General features: G+C 48.3%; 3 protein-coding genes across 3 annotated transcripts; 1 reads left to right on the top strand and 2 right to left on the bottom strand.

Annotated features, from left to right (window-relative positions):
* The first annotated feature begins 657 nt into the window (after positions 1-657).
* Positions 658-8122, top strand: LOC119215645 (solute carrier family 22 member 4). Its single transcript, XM_037467952.2, has 10 exons — positions 658-1282; positions 1744-1847; positions 2161-2315; positions 2419-2590; positions 3222-3348; positions 4390-4487; positions 5901-6115; positions 6371-6553; positions 6845-6980; positions 7517-8122. Exons 1-10 carry the CDS (start codon positions 881-883, stop codon positions 7599-7601), a joined length of 1677 nt encoding a protein of 558 aa, XP_037323849.2. The 5' UTR covers positions 658-880; the 3' UTR covers positions 7602-8122.
* Positions 7911-10890, bottom strand: LOC119215643 (organic cation/carnitine transporter 2-like). The gene is made up of 11 exons (XM_037467951.2): positions 10637-10890; positions 10382-10564; positions 10196-10299; positions 9937-10091; positions 9652-9823; positions 9455-9575; positions 9263-9363; positions 8949-9163; positions 8429-8611; positions 8219-8354; positions 7911-8046 (listed from the first exon to the last, which is right to left on the bottom strand). The coding sequence occupies exons 1-11, from the start codon at positions 10841-10843 to the stop codon at positions 7980-7982; spliced, it is 1644 nt and encodes a 547-aa protein (XP_037323848.2). The 5' UTR covers positions 10844-10890; the 3' UTR covers positions 7911-7979.
* Positions 10891-11057: 167 nt separating this feature from the next.
* LOC119214934 (solute carrier family 22 member 4-like) lies at positions 11058-15385 on the bottom strand. Its single transcript, XM_037466616.2, has 11 exons — positions 14905-15385; positions 14458-14640; positions 14028-14131; positions 13646-13800; positions 13374-13545; positions 13114-13240; positions 12858-12955; positions 12573-12787; positions 11981-12163; positions 11768-11903; positions 11058-11508 (listed from the first exon to the last, which is right to left on the bottom strand). The coding sequence occupies exons 1-11, from the start codon at positions 15109-15111 to the stop codon at positions 11439-11441; spliced, it is 1650 nt and encodes a 549-aa protein (XP_037322513.2). The 5' UTR covers positions 15112-15385; the 3' UTR covers positions 11058-11438.
* Positions 15386-18947: the final 3562 nt, after the last annotated feature.

The raw sequence follows: 18947 nt of genomic DNA, 5'->3' as shown, positions 1-18947 counted from the left end.
TTATGTTATCATGTTATGTTTATTATACTATGTTATTATGTTTTTACGTTATTTTATTAGGTTATGTTATCATGTTATGTTATTATGCTATGTTGTTATGTTATGTTTATTATGTTATGTTATCATGTTATGTTTATTATGCTATGTTATCATGTTTTTACGTTATGTTATTATGTTATCATGTTATGTTATTTGCTGTTATTATGTTTTTACATTATGTTATAATGTTATGTTATTATGCTATGTTATTAAGTTATTACGTTGTTATCATGCTATGTTATTATGTTATGTTTATTATGCTCTGTTATCATGTTTTTACGTTATTATGTTATCATGTTATGTTATTTGCTGTTATTATGTTTTTACATTATGTTATAATGTTATGTTATTATGCTATGTTATTAAGTTATTACGTTGTTATCATGCTATGTTATCATGTTATGTTTATTATGCTATGTTATTACGTTTTTACGTTATTTTATTATGTTATGTTATCGTGTTATGTTATTATGCTATGTTATTACGTTTTTACGTTATTTTATTATGTTATGTTATCATGTTATGTTTATTATGCTATGTTATCATGTCTTTACGTTATGTTATTATGTTGTGCTGCTATGTTAGTGTATCACGTTGACACATATTCAGATCAGGTGTAACTCAGCCCACACTGGGATCCAATCCGACGTGTGTTGACATGAAAAGATAACGAATAAACACTCCTGCCTCGCTCTGATAGGTCAACGCACCCGTTAATCAACATCGGTTATTTTAGGAAAAACCAAACGGGAGAAGGCGCAGGTGGAGTCCGGTGGGAAGGTTTAACGACCCGCGCACTCCCAGGTCCTCCACTCGCTCGGTGGACTCTACCGGGACCGACATGACCGACTACGAAGCCGCCACGGCCTTCCTCGGGGAGTGGGGCCGCTTCCAGCGGGAGGTGTTCTTCCTGCTCTGCCTCAGCGTCGTGCCGAACGGCTTCAGCGGCATGGCCATCGTCTTCGTGGCCGACACGCCGCCGCACGCGTGCCTCATCCCGGCGCGCGCCAACCTGACGGCGGCTTGGCGGAACAGCAGCGCGCCGCTGCTCGAGGGGACCGCGGGCGGCGGCGCCCCGCTGCGCAGCAGGTGCTCCAGGTACCGCCTGGAGGACGTCAAGCGCTTCTCGGACGCAGGCCTGCTGCCCGGCGTCGACGTGGACCTGTCCAACGTGTCCACGGAGGGCTGCCTGGACGGCTGGGAGTACGACCGCAGCGTGTACGTCTCCACCATCATCTCGGAGGTGCGTGTGACGGCTGCTGGAGGCGGAGGAGGAGGAGGGGGGGGGGGGGGGTCCGGATATAACACAAGAGATAAATACACTTCCAACTTCAATAATTAAGGCCTGTTTTTTTCATATATACACACACACATATATGAATATACAGTACATATCTTTTTATTGATGTCTTTTGTGCTACCAAATCAATCACGCACGCGTTTCATGGTAAAACAACAGAATTCCTCCTGTCAATCAAAGCTATGGAAAGATTGAGTAAATGGGATTTTGAATCATTTCCTTCTTCTTCTTTTAAATTAAATGTTTGGTGTCTAAACTGAAGGAAAGAAGACAAACATCAATATAACGTGACTTTAACTAAACAATCTTTTCTACCATGTAAGAATTGGCAGGATTTAACCATTTGTGTGCTTGATGTACTGTGAAATACCCGTAACTGTGTGTGTGTGTGTGTGTGTTTGCAGTGGGACCTGGTGTGTGACAACAGGTGGAAGAACCCCTTGACTTCGTCCCTCTTCTTCTGCGGTGTCCTCGCCGGCTCCTTCATTTCGGGGCAGCTGTCTGACAGGTTCTGGACCAATGATTGACTCGTTTGTTGGGGCCGATGTGTGCCCCGAGGTCCACGGCGCTCTGCAAACATCTGTTAACCACTAGAACGAAACGATGGCGCCGCCTATCAGACGGACAGCTAGTGTTCATTGAGGAAATGATGGTCCGCTTAGAGGCAATCAGACCTCAAAACGCCGGGCTACTCGCTGATTGACAGGTCTCTGATAGACCATACAGCCGAGGCCCAGGTCTCCTCCTCAGTGAAACCCGCTCCCAAGCTGACCTCTGGGCTGACCTCTGGGCTGACCTCTGGGCTGACCTCTCTCTTCCAGGTACGGCAGGAAGATCGTGCTGTTTGTCACGATGGCGGTGCAGACGCTGTTCACGCTGCTCCAGGTCTTCTCCCCGTCGTGGCCCGCGTTCTGCGCCATGTTCTTCGTGGTCGGGCTGGGGCAGATCTCCAACTACGTGGCTGCGTTCGTGCTGGGTATTCCTCGCCAACCCCCCCCCCCCCCCCCCCCCCCCACCAGGCCGTGTCTAGGTGCTTTGGTGGTTGTGCAGGCAGCGACGTTGTCCCCTGTGTTCATCAGGGACGGAGATACTGGGCCCTCGCGTGCGGACGGTCTTCTCCACCGCCGGCGTGAGCCTGTTCTTCGGCGTCGGCTACATGCTGCTGCCGCTGTTTGCGTGCTTCCTCCGGGACTGGAGGAAGCTCCTCCTGGGCCTGGCGCTGCCCGGCTTCCTCTGTGTGCCTCTCTGGTGGTAGGTAGGTGTGTGTTTGCTTGTGTGTGTGCGTCTGTGAGGCCTTCTGCAGCGTCATAGGACTCATGGGCACCTATTCAGAGCTGAATTACCATTAATGATAAAATTAGAATATAGAATTAGCTATAAATCATTAAAGAGTGCATATATATACAGTATATACTGTATATATATATATATATATTTTGAACTCCAAAAAGAACAAGCACATTACTCCCGCCCATGTTAGCTTTGGGCCAATAGAGACTCTAACTTCATTGTTACATGCAACAAGAACTATTTGTTCAGTTAAAGATCTTAAATTGAAAAATCTGGATTTATGACACAAGTCTTTTTGTTCTAAAAGCGTTTGAGTTTGATAAAAGGTATGAATGTTGTCAAGATGTGTCCAATTGGAATTGGAATATTTATCCTGTAATGAACTTTTAATGGGCTTGGAGATGTTCTTTCTGTGTCACCAATTAAGGATCATTTAGCCTGATTTGAACAGTATTCATATTAATGTGTCCCAGTGTATCCATGTGAAGTATTTTTGTGGTCTAAAAACCCAAAAAGCAAAAACAGCTTTTCTTCAGGTGGAAGAAGGAGCTCCACGGTGCCTTCACGCTGTGTGTCCTCCTCACTGAGACAGGTACATCCCGGAGTCTCCTCGCTGGCTGCTCTCACAGGGACGAGTGCAGGAGGCCGAGGACATCCTGAGAGACGCCGCCAGGAGGAACGGCATCGAGCCTCCGCCCGTCATCTTCGGCCCTCTGCAGGTGAGACCTCACCTGGAGTCGATGGTTGTCTTTCAACGCGCCCGGGAACGCCTGGAGAGGGAAGATCTTCATATTCATCTTCATAAATGGTCATATAACGTCCACCTGGATCCACCTGGGAGTCCTTTGAACTTGTCACCTCACGAAACACGCTTTAGACCATAAGTGAAGGGTTTGTTCTGATTTTGAGGATTGCAGAGGGTATGATTGGGTGAGGACACTTTGGACGGACATGGATGGCGGAGGCCTCCAACTGTGAGGCACTGAGTTATTTAAGTAATCAGCATTAAACTGAGTTAATATCTTTTTATGTTTCTATCGAGACTGAGACCTTCGGAGGACAAGAACACTGAATTAGCTTTGAGAAGATTCCTTTATGTTTAAACCACAAACCAGTGTTGGGTTTAATGGGGGTTTTCTTGTCGTAAACCTTCTGCTCTGCGGCCTCAGAGCCCATTTTATGGTTCACTCACATGTTAAACTTTAAACCCCAAGACCGTATGTGTTTGTGTAGGAGAGCTCAAAGTTCTTGTTTCTTCTGCTGGTGGTTATTGTGTAGCATAATGTACAACTGAGAAGGTGGGAACTCGACAATCCAAGAAAATGGCAAAAATGGGATTAAATTCAAAGCAGCGTAGAGATGAATGAATGAATTACAAATACTATGATGACGACATTTGACATTTAAAACCAGTGTGACGACGACGTCTCGTCTGATCAACTAAAACCAGAAGGAATCCCTCTGATGGGTTCTGTCCAGATAGCAAGCATTGTACAGCAAAGAACCCCCCCCCCTCCCTCCGACCCCTCACTGCACAGTGAACCTTTGCCTCCATTAGCCTGACGTCTTGGTGTGTGTGCGTGTGTGCGTGTGTGTGCGTGTGTGTGTGTGCGTGTGTGTGTGTGTGTGTGCGTGTGTGTGTGCGTGTGTGTGTGTGCGTGTGCGTGTGTGTGTGTGTGTGCGTGTGTGTGTGTGTGCGTGTGTGTGTGTGTGTGTGTGTGTGTGCGTGTGTGTGTGTGTTTGTTGTTCCTCGGCCGCAGAGAGAACTTCAATGCGAGAGCAGGAAGGCCCACAACATCTGTGACCTGCTTCGCTCCGGAAACATCCGCTGGATCTCTCTCACGCTGTGGCTGGTCTGGTGAGCCCCCGCTGTCCCACCCGACCTCCACCTTCAGCACAGTGACCCCCCTCCGCTGCACACACACACACACACACACACACACATGCGCGTAGTGGGTCTCTGTTCATGCATCAGCTGGGCCACATGTCAGTCCACCTTACTAACAGCAAATAACGACCTGTCAGGTGGCGTGCGGCGCGTCCTGTGACGGCGCCGGGGGCCCCGTGTCGGCCCTGTGCTCCTGGCTTTGATTACGCTTCATTTAGGGAGTTAGAAAATGCTCCGTGGTGCAGAAAGGTCGTGCGCTGATTAGCAGCAGGTGGATTAACCCGAAGCTGCGTGGCATCATTTCGACATTTTAAGGACTTCGTACAGACATCAAGGATGCAGAAGCTAAATATTCTCCTGATCATCACAACTCAAAGGTCTCATCCAGTGTCGTTAATCCAGTAGATGCCGACGCACTGCTCCAACCCACCATAACATTTTGGCCGTTGGGGGTGAAGGAAAAACAACACTTTAAAGCCTGAGCTGCTGCAGGCAGCTGCCTAGCGCATAGCAGCGTAAGCTTTCATTAGCAGTGGTATTTCTGGCCACCTGATGAATGCCAGTCCAAAGAGGACTTGCTCCATTGTGTGGATCTCCTCAGCGAGGTACATGGCTCTTCAGCGCCTCACTTTGCCCCTCGGCGCTTTGCATGAATCGGGCTTTTGGTGCTTTCAAACGTCGGAGGGACGGTTACGATGTCGTATCCCTGAGAGTCTCTATTGGACTCCACACCCTCCCCCCGGCACGAGCATGCACGTGATTGCCGAAAGCGCACGTGGGTACATGCACTAGAAGAGGGGTCCGTCATAGAACTAGGGTTATGATACCGACCCTTAGTGCAGAGAGACCACGCCATTTTCCACAGGCCTGTGTTGTGCGTCCCCACATTGTTCCAGAAAAGTCCGGATTATACTTAATGGCAAAGAAATTGACTTGGTTAACCCTAAAAGCCCTTTTACGTAACCCTTTACTCAACAGATGAGCCAATACACTGACTCGACCCAAGATGTAACCTCGAACTAATCATTAGTAGAAATACAACACTTACTCCCACAAGGCAGTGTTTTTTGTCAATGTAAAGCTTAACGCTCTTATTACTGTGCATCGGTATGTATGGACGTTAATGCAAATGAACCTTGGTTATCTTTTATTCTGTTATTACAAATGCATGAATAAATGCATGCAATGTGTTAATAATGGCCACACTTACGAGCAAATGACAGAAAATGTGAATCAACAATTCACAGTTTGTTTTTCAAAATGATGTTGGGAAAAACACCAAGTGAGAAATTTCAGTGTCAGATTTGAGTAGAAGGCGGAGTCAGGTGTGATGGTCCCCCCCCCCCGTTCCTCTCCAATAACGGACTTCTGCCCCCCCCACAGGAACACCGTGGCCATCGCTTACTTTGCCCTCTCCCTGAACACGGCCAACCTTCACGGCGACGCCTACTTCAACTCGCTGGTGTCGGCGCTGGTGGAGATGCCGGCCTACTCGCTGTCCTGGGCCATGTTCCGCTGGTGCTCCAGACGACTCAGCCTTTTCTCCACGCTCTTCATGGGGGGGGTGTTCCTACTCTTCATAAAGCTCGTACCGCTCCGTACGGCCCCCATCGGCACACGGCCTCACCGTCACGTGGTCACACAGTGTCGTCTGTTGGTCTCCTCTTCAGGATGAGAAGGACATTTAATCAGGAGCCTTAATTAAATGTAACCTGGTTTTGTTGGTAGTTATTTTTAGGCCAACCACGAGGTTTCTTTCGGCATAGAGAGACACTTTGTGACCATTTCCAGAACTACCCGTGAGACCGTTGAGTGTAAAAACGTGGTCACATGTCCTGCTCTCTCCCCTCCAGACATGGTTTACCTCGCCATAACACTGGAGATGTTGGGCAAGTTTGCCGTGACGACTGCGTTCGCGATAGTTTACGCCTACACAGCCGAAATCTACCCCACGGTGGTGAGGAACACGGCGCTGGGCGCCTGCTCCATGGCCTCCAGGATCGGCAGCATCATCGCCCCCTACTTCATCTACTTAAGTGAGGAGGCTCTCACGTTCACGTCCCCCCTTTTTTGGGGTTGGACGGGGGTTTCGCTCTTTTCTTCCTGAGCTGCTTTCACGCCTGCAAGTGAATGGAATTATTTGGATGAACTGTTAAGAACAGCCGTTTCCACAAGGAGCAAAACGACCAGAGCCAGAACAAAAGCTTCCAGTTAGAATTTACGCCTTTCTTTTCTTACGATCCGGGGTGGATGTGACAGCCATGCGGCCACGTGGAAGTGCTTCCCACCTTTTGTGCCTGTGTTCCGTCCGTCATGTGTTGCCACAGGAAGCTACTCCGACTCGCTGCCTTACATCCTGATGGGGAGCCTCACAGCTCTGTCCGGGTTGCTGAGCCTCCTGCTGCCCGAGAGCTACGGAATGCCGCTGCCCGACACCATCGCTCACATGCAGCACTTCCCCGGGTGAGAAGCCCCCCCCCCCCCCCCCCCCTCTCCGAGAAACTGGCCAAATCAGCCGGTTTAGTTTAGTTTTAAATGTAAATGACATCATTTCCCTTGCTTTTGCAAATCAAAAAAACAACATATTTTGAATGTTGCTTTGGACAAAAGTAACAAAAAATATTACAAAAGATACAACAAATACTAACAGCTTTGTTTTTATATTCATTTACAAAAAGGTTTTCTCTCCCAGTTACTGTTTTAATGGCCTTGACCTTCGCTCCACAAGTGACACAAAGCTACAAGAAACAACACTTGCTTTTTTCCCCACTTTGCTTTTATTAGGAAATAAAAACATAAAAACACTTTTCATTCACTGATCAAATGTGAGATTTTGTAGGAAACATTTTGTTGTGTAATTTCTACTTTTTGTATTTGTATCTGTAGATGTCTCATTCCGTGATACCTGATTTAAAACTTATAAAACAGCACCAGTGAAAGCAGAGCGTCTTCCTGTCATCTGCTAATCCTTCCTGCAAATGTCTGTTCATTCTCTCCAGATGTTGTAGGAAGAAACCGTACTCGCTCGCTTACAGCGAGGAGAAGAGAAACGCTACCAACAGGAAGTCTTCGGTTCTCCTCTGAACAACAACAACAACAACAACAAGTCAAGAGGATTCTGCTTTTCTAGATCTGTGTTTTCTGCATCTGGACCGAGCAGCATAACAGTTATTCAAACAATATAATGGGCCTCTTAAAATGGAGTCAATATAATCTGCATTAAATATTAACAGCATACACTTGTTCTCATGTTCACGTGACACTGATGTTCACTGTTATAAAGATCTAACTGATTTAAGATGTTTCAGTACATCGTTTAAATGGTATTTACATGTTTCTGAGATAACAAGCCCAGTTAGATTCACTCACTAAATGTCATTGTGTGTCTGTACAGTAGAATCAATGCGAGTGAAACTAGAGTTAATTATGCAGCAGCACTGAATGACTCGTATTTGATGACGATCAGAGTCGACTTTCAAAAAGCACAGCAGGCTTTGAGCGTTGTTTTCGGACGAAAACGCTCCTGATGCTGTTGTGACAAAAGACAAAAACATCGTGTGGTTTTCAGAATACAGAAATAAAAATGACAGTCTTTGAATATTATATTTCAGCGTTTCTTTGCCTTTATGTGTCTACTTGGTTTTACTCAATGTCCATATGTGTATTAACTCTATTAGTGACATAACCCTGAAGGAACCCACCTTCCTCTGTGGTGCATCTGTTGAATAGTTTGAGGCAGAGGTCGTCCGAAGCTCTCCGGGAGGAAGAGGGCAGCGAAGGCCGACGCGACGGCCAGAGTCCCCATCACGATGTAAGGCAGGTACCTGAAGTAAACACCTGTGCAGAGAGCCCGCTGCGTCACACACGGACTGCGCGTGAACCAACCTGCACGCTGCACGCAGAGGACTCACGGAGCTGCAGCACGAAGGGCGAAATGGCGCTGCCCACCCGGGAGACGGCGGTGCAGGTCCCCGTGGCGGTGTTCCTCAGCGCCGTGGGGTACAGCTCCGCCGTGTAAGCAAACATCAGCGCCGTGCCGGCGGTGATCGCACATTTACCCAGCATCTCCAGAGCCACCGCCAGCTGGGACACACCTGACAGAGAGGAGGGTTGTTGCTGTGAAACAGCTGACTCCAGACTTGGATTTGTATTGCAGTTAAAACCTAAATACTAAAAAGCATGAGCTCAAACACAAACCTCCACTGTTACAATTAATGTGCAACAGGACTCATTCAATTATTCCATTCATTATGGGACTTAATTGACAGTTTGGATATTGATCGCCGGTAAATAGCTGTTATTAGATCTCATTGACATAATTCTATTGCTGTCAATCATTTTGTTCCCATAGACACAACGTGATGATCTCCACTAGCAGAACACAGCTGTTGCGTGTGGAGACAGAGGAGCTCATGGAGCTTCCTGCCTCACCTTCAGGCACCAGCTGAATCAAGTACAGCGACGCTCCTCCGACCAGCAGGATGCAGACGACGGACTGGCGCCGCGGCAGGAAGCGCAGCGCCAGCCAGCTGAGCGTGTAGGCCGGCACCTCCACCACCGCCGACAGGAAGCAGCTGACGTAGGGGTCGGCGTGAAGGTGGGACGTGTTGAGGGACAGCCCGAAGTAGCCGGTGCTCAGAGTGAACCTGGGGAGGGCGATGGAGGAGTTCCAGCGGAGCGCCGTGCAGAAGCAGCGGGCCCGCACGGCCTGAGTGACATCATCGCTGCGGGTGGAACAGACTCACCACACCAGGCACAGGATGGCTGTGATGTTTCTAATGGGTTTCGTGCTCAGCAGGTTGAAGACATCAGCTCGGTCCTTCGGGTGCAGCGTGGTCACGTCCACCTGGAAGAAACACCGGCCCGCGCGTCGGGCCCACGAGGAAACATGTCAGCGGGTCGCAGGAAGAACCATTGTAACCGTGGGGCAGACCTACATCTTCAAAGATGACCCGCGGAGCCTCCACGTTGTTCATCTCGGCGGCCTTCCTCAGGATGGCCTCGGCCTCCCGGACTCGGCCCTGAGAGAGCAGCCACCGAGGAGACTCCGGGATGAGCCTGAAACACAGCGAGGGTTCAGAGGGAAGGGCGAGCGCTCCGGCTAGTGGTGAGAGCTGTGGCGAGGACGTCCTACCACCAGAGGGGGATGTAGAGCAGGCCGGGCAGGGAGGTCGCTAACAGCAGAGACCTCCAGTCCCTCAGGAAGTAAGCGAAGAGCGGCAGCATCATGTAGCCCACGGCGAAACCCAGACACACGCCGAGTGAGGAGAACAGCACCCGGACCTGGCCGCTCAAGATCTCGTTGCCTGAGAGACACCAATGCAGGGGGGTGGGGGGGTGGGGGGAGGTCAATAGGTCACTGTGCAAACTACGTTCTGATCCACGTGTCTGATCTAAAGCACCAAATGTGGACATTTACCCAGCACAAAAGCCGATATGTAGTTGGAGATCTGCCCCAAGCCGCTGATGAAGAGCAGGACGACGAACACCACCCATGAGTTTGAGAAGATTTGAACAAACATAAAGAGAGTCTGAATAGCCATAGTGGCAAAGAAAACCGGCTTCCTTCCAAACCTAGAATGAGAAGGGAAACAAGGGCAATGAGGAGGAAGGAAGTGATTCAGGTGAGATCTCGTGTGGTATTTCGTGGAGTCATCTGGAGCTGGTGTGTGCAGTGCCTGTCTGACAGCAGTCCTGAGAAGAAGGATCCAACAAGAACCCCCAGGAAGTAAACTGTGGAGGTGAACGGCTGCTTCCACTGGTCCCGGCACACCAGGTCAAACTGGAGCAGATCCGTGAACAAAGAGCAATGAGAGAAACCCACCTGACGCCTAAACGTGTACCTGCAGTGGAATGTCACTCACCTGGGACACGATGGTGGACCGGTAGACGTCTGCGCTGTAGCTCCAGCCGTCCACGCATGCCTCCCGCGGCAGGTCGCTGAGGTTCACCCCCACGCCGGGACGGAGCCCCGCAGCCGACAGGTTTCTGACCACGTCCAGCCGCAGCCTGCTGCAGCGGCTCGGCCGCCGCCTCCCGTCCACCACCTCGGAGGTGACATCATCAAAAGCGCTGTTGCGTAACAACCGTCCTGGCAGGACGTCAAAAGACGCGCCTACCTCTATCGGGATGATGGAGTCGAGCCAACCCTGGGTCAGGTTGACCTGGGGGACGAGGCAGCGGTGGGCGGGGGCGTCGTTGAGGAAGACGAGGGAGAACGCGCCGAACCCATTGGGCACGATGCTGGCGCCGAGCAGGAAGAAGACCACCTGCTGGAAACGTCCCCACTGTCCCAGTAACGCTACCGAGTCCTCAAAGTCCTTCATGGCGTCCCGGCTGTCCGACTGTCTGCTGTGTGCTTTTGTGTTTTTATTGCTCGGTGGACAGAGAGAGAGCTTTGCCCCCCCCCCCCCGCCCCTGCTGTGTAAGGCACGCCTTATGGACACCTTGAGAAAACATGCACACGTAGGCTACCTGTCACAGAAACATGTGTCTTCCCCCCCCCCCCCCCCCCTCCAGCCCTCTTCTCAAAGCTCAACCTGTAGTTGTAAGTTAACCATTCTGAAGTCAATGAATTGTTTAACGGGATGATGCAAAAGGTCGTTGACCTTTCCCCGAGCCGCGGATGTCATGATTATAGAAACCGTTGCTCCTGATTTATTAATGTGTTTCTATAAATTAATGTTGGTGCTAAAAACATTTTACTGAGATGTGAAATCAGCATCTTTGTTACTTAGGACGTCAAAAGATGTCAAAACGAGACAAATCCTGTCACTGGTCACATTGTAGTTCTGATATTTAAATTCACAAACCGATGTTTTCATATGCGTTTAATAAGAAAATGTTTTTCACTCAACCAAAAAACTTGAAGTCGACAGCGATGTAAAACACTGATGATCTACACCAGTAAAGGGCTGATGGTCACAGCGGGCCGTCCTGCAGCTCCGCAGGTCTCCTGGCCTCTCTCCCCGGGCGGCGTGGACACTGCATCCTGTCAAAGGGACACCAGGAAAAAGAAATGAATCATTATGTCGAAGCGGAAGGAAACGCTCACGAATGATCCGTCCTTTTAGTTTGTCTCCTGCCGGCTTCTTCATGAACTCCTCAACCCTCTCGTTGCCTTCACCTGGTCCTCATGTCCTTCCCACCTGCAGCGCGTCCCCTCCCTCGTCCCTCACTACTCACGTCCCCGCACTTTAGACTACTCGGACTGTGATGTGAAAGCCAGCGATGGTCTGAAGGTGACCCACCTTTCCCTCCTCTGCATCTGGTGAATGGTTTCAGGCAGAGGTTTTCCAAAACTCTCGGGAAGGAAGAGAACCGAAGTGGCCGCCACGAACGCCAGAGTCCCGATGACGATGTAAGGGAGGTGCAGCAGGTAGACGTCTGAAAGAACGAGAAGAACGATTTAACGCTCCCCCCCCCCCGGTTTTACGATCGCCATCTGAACCCCCATCACTCACTGAGCGTGATCAAGAAGGGCGCGATGCAGTTCCCCAGCCGGCCCACGGTGGAGCACATCCCCACGGCCGTGTTCCTGAGCAGCGTGGGGTACAGCTCCGCCATGTAGGCGAACATCATGGAGAAGGTGACCGTCACGGCGTATTTACCCAGCATCTCCAGGCCGATGGACAGATGAGGAAGACCTACAGGAGGAGCCAGAGGAGAGGAGGCCAAACTGTAGCAAAAGACCCACAAAGTGCTTTTTATTCTCTCAAGTCGCCTAAAATGAAATGTATTTTTACGTGCGTATATTTAACTGCAAAGAATATTTATTCATATTTATTATACTGCGGCAGTGCAAAATACCACGATTTATTTACCCCTTCAGTCTCTGGACAGACTGCAGTGATGCTGTTTACGCCTGTTTCTTCTACCATGGAACACGTCACACATGTCGATCATTGACCATTCCTCAGTACTCAGAGTACTCAGAGAAAAGCTCCACCATTAAAGATAAGATAGGAATATCCGCGGGGGGGTGGGTGGGTGGTTGGGGGGTTATTTACAGCAGCGCAGGGTAAAGTGCATGAAGCCGTAATGAGGTCTTCTTACCCTGAGGCACCAGTTGGATGAGGAACAGCGCCGACGCCTCCAGCAGCAGCATGAAGCAGATGGAGCGCCGGCGCCGGAGGAAGCGCAGCGCCAGCCAGCCGGAGACGTACGCCGGCACCTCCACGGCCGCCGAGATGAAGCAGCTGACGTAGGGGTCGGCGTGCAGCTGGGAGGTGTTGAAGGAGAGGCCGTAGTACCCGGTGCACACGGCGAACCTGCGCAGGGCGAGCTGCTCAGCCTCCCGCGTAAATAAAGACCTCACGCGGCGTTCGGCGGGTTACTCACGACACCAGGCAGAGGATGAGGGTGGTGACCCGGATGCTGCCGGTCCTCAGCAGGTCCAGGGCATTGTGGCGGGCTTTAGGGTCCGTCTTGGTATCCACCTGCAGGGGGACATGAAGGCGTAAGTCTCAGATCCCTGATGGCTGTACCGGATGTTCGACACGTGCACTCACATGCCACTAAAAAAGAAGAGACCGCGGTGATCAGGACTAGATCCCGTAACCACCAGGACCACGTAAAGCAAGTCTCATCAACTTACGCCGTAGTCTGGGAAGATGACGGCTGGAGGCTGGACTTTGTTCCACTTGGCGGCCTTCCTCAGGATGGTCTCGGCCTCCTCCACTCGTTCCCTGGAGAGTAACCACCGAGGAGACTCCGGGATGAGCCTGAAACCGGAGAGACACAACGCATCCTTTTTTTAGATCGATATTCATATAATCAGGTCATTCATGTGTGGACTTTCATCCAATGCATCCATCTCTACGCTGCTGTGGGCTTTCTGGCGATGAGCACACGTACCACCAGAGGGGCAGAAAGGCCAGGCCCGGCAGAGACAGAGCCAACAGGAGAGACTTCCAGTCCCTTAAGAAGAAGGCGAAGAGCGGCAGCAGCATGTAGCCCACAGTGAAGGACAGACACGTGCCCATGGACGAGTACAGGACGCGGACATGTCCAGTTAAGATCTCCGTGCCTGCACACATGAATGGAAGAAGAGACCCGTGGAGAACACGTCTCGGAATCTGTGGAGCTGCTGTGGTGGTTTTTATACAGAAGGCAATGTTGGTATGTACCCAGAACTAAAGCAGCAACAAAGTTGGATATTTGTCCCAGACCGTTGATGAAGAGGAGGACGGTGAACACAATCCATGAGGTGGAGAAGACTTGGAAAAAGGTGAAACTGATCTGGACCGCCATGGTTGCAAAAAGAACAGGTTTTCTTCCAAATCTGTGAAGTAAATCAAATCAAATCAAATCGAAAAACACCAAAGAAGAAGATTCGGAGTGTGAACAGTAAAAATGTCTAATTATTTATTTGTTTATACTAATTTAATAATTGGTGTCACGGCAATGGAAGTAAATTTGAGGGGTCACTGAGTTCCCTCCTGTCACTCAGTACTCGGGGCATTAGAAGCGGGGCCTCGATGGCGGTGGGTCACATGACGTCCTCGGTACCTGTCTGAGAGCTGTCCCGAGAAGAAGGATCCGAGGAGGACTCCGACGAAGAAGACTGTGGAGACGAAGGTCAGCTTCCACTGCTCGGCGCACACCAGGTCGAACTGGAGGATCCACACATGAAGCAGCATCCAAATAAACGCATTAACCATGAGAGCGTGAATTTGTTTAAGTATGATTCAGTTTAATTCAGCTCACAGGTCATTTTCATACTTTTTCTTGAGGATTTTACTTTTATTGCAACGCTCAAATTTGAGGACTTAGAAGAAAAGGGCTTCATTTTTCATACTCCACAAAGCAACAGAACTGGTTGCACTGACTTAACACAGAGGCAAAGGGGAGGGGGTTACACAAGCTTCAGGTTACACGACCTGTCAATCACACCACGCCTCGCCCCTAAAGCACACCCTGCTCCGTGTTCCCGTCTGACCTCGGAGACAATGGTGGCGTCGTAGACGTCTCTGCTGTAGCTCCACCCGTCCACGCACGCCTCCTGCTGCAGGTCGCTGAGGTTGACGTCCCTCCCGGGAACCAGTCCCAGAGCCGAGAGGTTTCTGACCACGTCCAGCCGGAACCGGCTGCACCGGCTCAGCCGCTGCTCCCCGTTCACTGCCTCACGGTCACAGGGGCACAAAGCGAGTTAGTGCCGCCGCGGGCCAGCTCGCCGTCTCCGGGGGGGGAGCGAAGGCCTTTTTTTTTAAACTGCACTCAGTCTGCGCTTGAAGCGGTTTGTGAGCATTCCTTCGTTAAACAGGAACATGTGGAATGAGCCTCTCACAACATTCTTCATGCAGGGAAGACTTTGACTATGACGGAAACCACACAAACGTGTATACACACGTGTGTGTATATTATGGTCACCCTCCTGTCCCCTCACCTGTCTCGGTATGACTGCTTTGACCCAGTCCTCGGTGAGGTTGACGTCAGGAACGGCGCAGTGGTGGCTCTGCACGTCAGTCAGGAAAACCAGGGTGAAAGCTCCGAATCCGTTGGGCACGATGGTGGCACACAGCAGGAAGAAGATCACCTGCTGGAAGCGTCCCCACTGGCCCAGGAAAGCCACGCTCTCATCGTAGTCCCTCATAGTTCTATTGAGTTGCTTCCTGCAACTGCTGCATGGACCATCTCCAAGCGAGACCGTTCCTCTGGAACCGGAGCAGCAGTGTAGGGATGGTAATTATCTCGCTGCATGCCTCCTCCGGGGGGCCAACGCCCTGCCTCCAAGCTGCTGGTGCAAAGCTGTGTGAGATCCCTCCAGGCGGATCGCAGGTGCTACCCAGAAACACCTGTGGCATCTGGAAAAAACCCCAAAACAACAATGCCTCAGATGCACAGAGAGTCAGGAAGTGGTTGCACGGCATCCTGTTGCAGGTTGACACAGGAGCTGCGTAGCGTCGCTCATGCGTGGCAGAAGGGAATCCCAGTGGGCGGGGGGGGAGACACCAGTAGAGGACACGGACCCCACTGGTCCTCACCCACTCACCCTCAGGGGGGCTTTTGCTGCTAATGTGTCAGCATTAAGAAAAAGGTTTTTTTTATTTAAACCCTGAAATGAAAAACCTGTAAAGCTTAAAATGTTGCTTCCTGTCGTGGAGGCAAAGGAAATCAGCTTCAGTTGTTGTGCTTCATGCCCCGAGGCCGGTGCTAAACATACCAGGGTTGTTCTTCTGGTTCACACAAGGTGACTAAGCAGGAAACAAGAGATTCTTTCAAAGAAGGGATTGTAATATATATATATATAAAGATAAATATACACCAACATGCTGAGACGTATCATTGAGCTTCATTTGAGATGTGTAGTAGCAGTAATCATACAGCTGTAGTAAAAGTAGCAGTAATAGCAGTAGTAGTAGTTTTAGATTTATAGCAGTGGTAGTATTGGTAATAAATTAAATATATATATATATATATATATATATATATATATATATATATATATATATATAACCAGGGGGCATATCCAAATGTCAATTAGTCTCAATAAAGTCCACAATATACGTTTACTTTACGTTTAACTATAGCATAAGTTTTTTTGAGTGAATTTTTAATGGTCTTCTTTCCAGAGTTAAAACGGGAAAACGGCGAGGAGAATCTCTGAGAAACGTCCTGCCAAACAACTGTCGCCTTGATGTAAGAACTCAAAGGTGAAGGAGGGCAAAGAGAACAGGGTTCAAACAGGTGGAACTGGGATTATCCCAAAGGAGCCGAAACAAACAAAGGCCGCACGTGAAAGGAGACACTTCAGGAGACATTTGTCCCGGTGTCCCCCTAAAGGCCGTGAAGCTGAATGAACATGGAGTTGTCTTTGTGTTACATGTAGTATCATAACGGCTAACTGATGACTCCTAGTGGTTTCACATGAGATGGACACTAGGACACAATACACAGTAGGATTCAGATCTTCGTCCTAAAGCACTCAATCAGGTATCTCTTCAGTTCAAAAGCATAAACTGACCCCATGTTGTGAACAGATGGTTGATCTGTAAGATGAAGCTTTGTTGTAATGTTGAGGGCAAACTAAGACTTAAGTGCAGAGGCGGAGGCGGTCTTTCCTGTTTGGGTTTCTAAAAAAGGGATGAGAGCGCCTGTGGGTTTTTAACCGTCGAGGTGCACACATCGTCTCACTGAAATGCCTGTGAGAACATCTAGTGATGCAGATGTTGGTCAGTAAAGGCTTTTTCTGGAGGTGTGGCTGCAGAATGGTCCCCTGCAGCTGCACGCAGCTTTGACCAGCAGGAAGTGACCAGCAGGAAGTGACCATTTCTGTTCCCCTTCAGGCAGGTTGAAGACGTGTCTGGGTAAACAATGTGGTAAACAGGGTGCCTCTACGTACGTATAATGTGATGAACGGTGTTTGTCTCCTGCTGTAGGTTTTACTTGACACTTGTTTGCTTGTTTGTTCTGTTGTAAATTATTCCTAAATAATAACTCGTACTGTTGCAACCGTGTTTATTGTTAATTGAAAAGCCAAATTCCTAAAAAACTTTTCAAATGCTGATTCCAAATTCTCACATCTAAGAGGTTTCATCTGGGCTTTTTATCAGAACAAGAAGGTAAACACACGCATATCCCTCAACAAAATGTACAAAACAAAAATACCTGTTTCAATGATACATCAAATTTGGGAACCACTTTAAGTTAGAACTGATAGAAGAGGGTATCCTAGTAATTGCTCGGATGTATATTAGTTCTAACTCCTCTCTGCATGAAGCTCTTTGCATCACATGTTTTAGAAAGTATGATGTTCACGGGGATTTACTGATAAATGAATAAACTGAAACAAAAAAATGTTGTATTTGTAAAAAGTTAACTATTCTTAAGCAAAGCTTGGCTGAACAGGTTTAATAATGCACAGTATTTCCTTCTATGACCTCTGCATGAAGACCTCTCTGTAAAGACTCACTCTGACCTACAGGTCGTTGAATGTGGTTTCTCAACCGTGAAAAAGTATTTAACTGCTCTGCTAATTATAAAATGCTCAGTAAGTTGTGGTTGACAGAACAAAAAAGTGCTTCCTCAACTGTCTCGCACAACAATAAGCACAAAGTGTCCTTCAGTCAAACGATAAAAGATTCATCCTCTGAAACGGTCTGTAACTTCTGTTCATAGTTCGCATTTCATTTTAACATTTATTTATATTACAGTACATAAGATAATACATTGTGGCATTTTATCTGTTATAACAGGAGAAAAGAAATAATGATTTTGATCGTCGTGATCTTTGCGGCTCTGGCAACAACATCTCTGGCAAAAGGTGAATTTGAGTGTAAAAGTATATTAGTGCATGTAACTCTTTATAGAGTATACACAATATTTACGTAAAATATTTATAACATATATATTCAATTAAATATAATGTAAGGTAATATATTTAGCTCACATTATTAATGCAGCTACGGCTTTTGTGCCAAAACATCATAAATGTAAAAAGAATCCAATTCAAGTTGTTTTTACCTGTTATTTACTGCATTTCACTGTTTTTTCAAAGGCTCCATTGAATGCAGTTTTTCTGAACCAGGAGCTCGGTGCATCGGAACGACGGGACAGCGGCTCATTTTTCATCTGCCGAACACAGAAAATGCAGAAATTCGGCTGATTAAGGACGAAAAAGTTCTCGTTTTTAAAATATCAAAAAATCGCATTCTGAATTCAGATGAAGAATACGTGACTGAGCCTGAAGTCTTCACCAACGGAACGGTGTCCCTCGGCAGAGCCGAGAAGAGACACTCTGGAGACTACCTACTGGAGGTGTTCAGATCTGATGGGGTTTTTGTGAAGAAAGTCACTGTGCATCTTGAAGTAAAAGGTAGGTTGGAACAAAGATGCATGTAATCAATTTGTTTTTACTTTAAAGAGTGTCCTTTTTACATATAGTTGTTTTTTTCTTAAAATTTGAATTGGAAAGTGAAATAATCATTTTTTACTCTCAAAGATGAAATACTTGCAGGGTTTCAGGAGTAAAGTAGACAACAAGAGACATCAGTAGAAAATACATTTTACATTTTAGAAGCTTAGCATCAATGTGTTGTGCAGATTTTGTGTTTCTCAATAAAGCAAATCATTGTTTCACAGTTTTCCGCCTCGTAAAAACAACACTGAGGAAAGTCCACCTAGTTTGAACCATTGAATCAGTAAACTCTGTCTGTTTCTTGTAGATCTCGTACATCCGTCGCCCGTGGTAACCATGGTTGTGGCGCCCAGTGTTTCTCTGCTCCTGCTCGCCGCTGTGGGTCTCGGCGTCAGTTTGATGAAACGTGACGAAGCGAGAACATCTGCTGTGGACGAGGGTGACACTGAAGATTTGTCTACAATTATCTACGTAAATGTTACGATAAAGGAACAATGACATCAGATTGGAACTTTATTTTCTAACATTTTAAAGCAACAGTCCTGTTTGTAAACAATTTCCAAAACTGACAG

This window comes from Pungitius pungitius, chromosome 16 (genome assembly GCF_949316345.1).
Source record: "Pungitius pungitius chromosome 16, fPunPun2.1, whole genome shotgun sequence".
Classification (NCBI taxonomy): domain Eukaryota; kingdom Metazoa; phylum Chordata; class Actinopteri; order Perciformes; family Gasterosteidae; genus Pungitius; species Pungitius pungitius.
Note: the sequence above shows the minus strand (reverse complement) of the source record. Positions and strands in the feature narration are given on the sequence as shown.

Bases quoted from the DNA above. Each gene is read 5' to 3' on its own strand.
- LOC119215645 (XM_037467952.2), top strand. From the start codon at position 881: ATGACCGACTACGAAGCCGCCACGGCCTTCCTCGGGGAGTGGGGCCGC. The intron at 1,848-2,160 runs GTTCTGGACCAA...TCTCTCTTCCAG, and splicing joins TCGGGGCAGCTGTCTGACAG to GTACGGCAGGAAGATCGTGC. The intron at 4,488-5,900 runs GTGAGCCCCCGC...CCCCCCCCACAG, and splicing joins CTCACGCTGTGGCTGGTCTG to GAACACCGTGGCCATCGCTT.
- LOC119214934 (XM_037466616.2), bottom strand. From the start codon at position 15,111: ATGAGGGACTACGATGAGAGCGTGGCTTTCCTGGGCCAGTGGGGACGC. The intron at 13,546-13,645 runs GTACATACCAAC...TCATGTGTGCAG, and splicing joins TGTTGCTGCTTTAGTTCTGG to GCACGGAGATCTTAACTGGA. The intron at 12,164-12,572 runs GTAAGAAGACCT...CTCCTCCTGTAG, and splicing joins CATCCAACTGGTGCCTCAGG to GTCTTCCTCATCTGTCCATC.
- LOC119215643 (XM_037467951.2), bottom strand. From the start codon at position 10,843: ATGAAGGACTTTGAGGACTCGGTAGCGTTACTGGGACAGTGGGGACGT. The intron at 9,364-9,454 runs GTAGGTCTGCCC...TGTTTCTTCCAG, and splicing joins CGCGGGTCATCTTTGAAGAT to GTGGACGTGACCACGCTGCA. The intron at 8,047-8,218 runs GTGGGTTCCTTC...TTGTCACAACAG, and splicing joins CAGATGCACCACAGAGGAAG to CATCAGGAGCGTTTTCGTCC.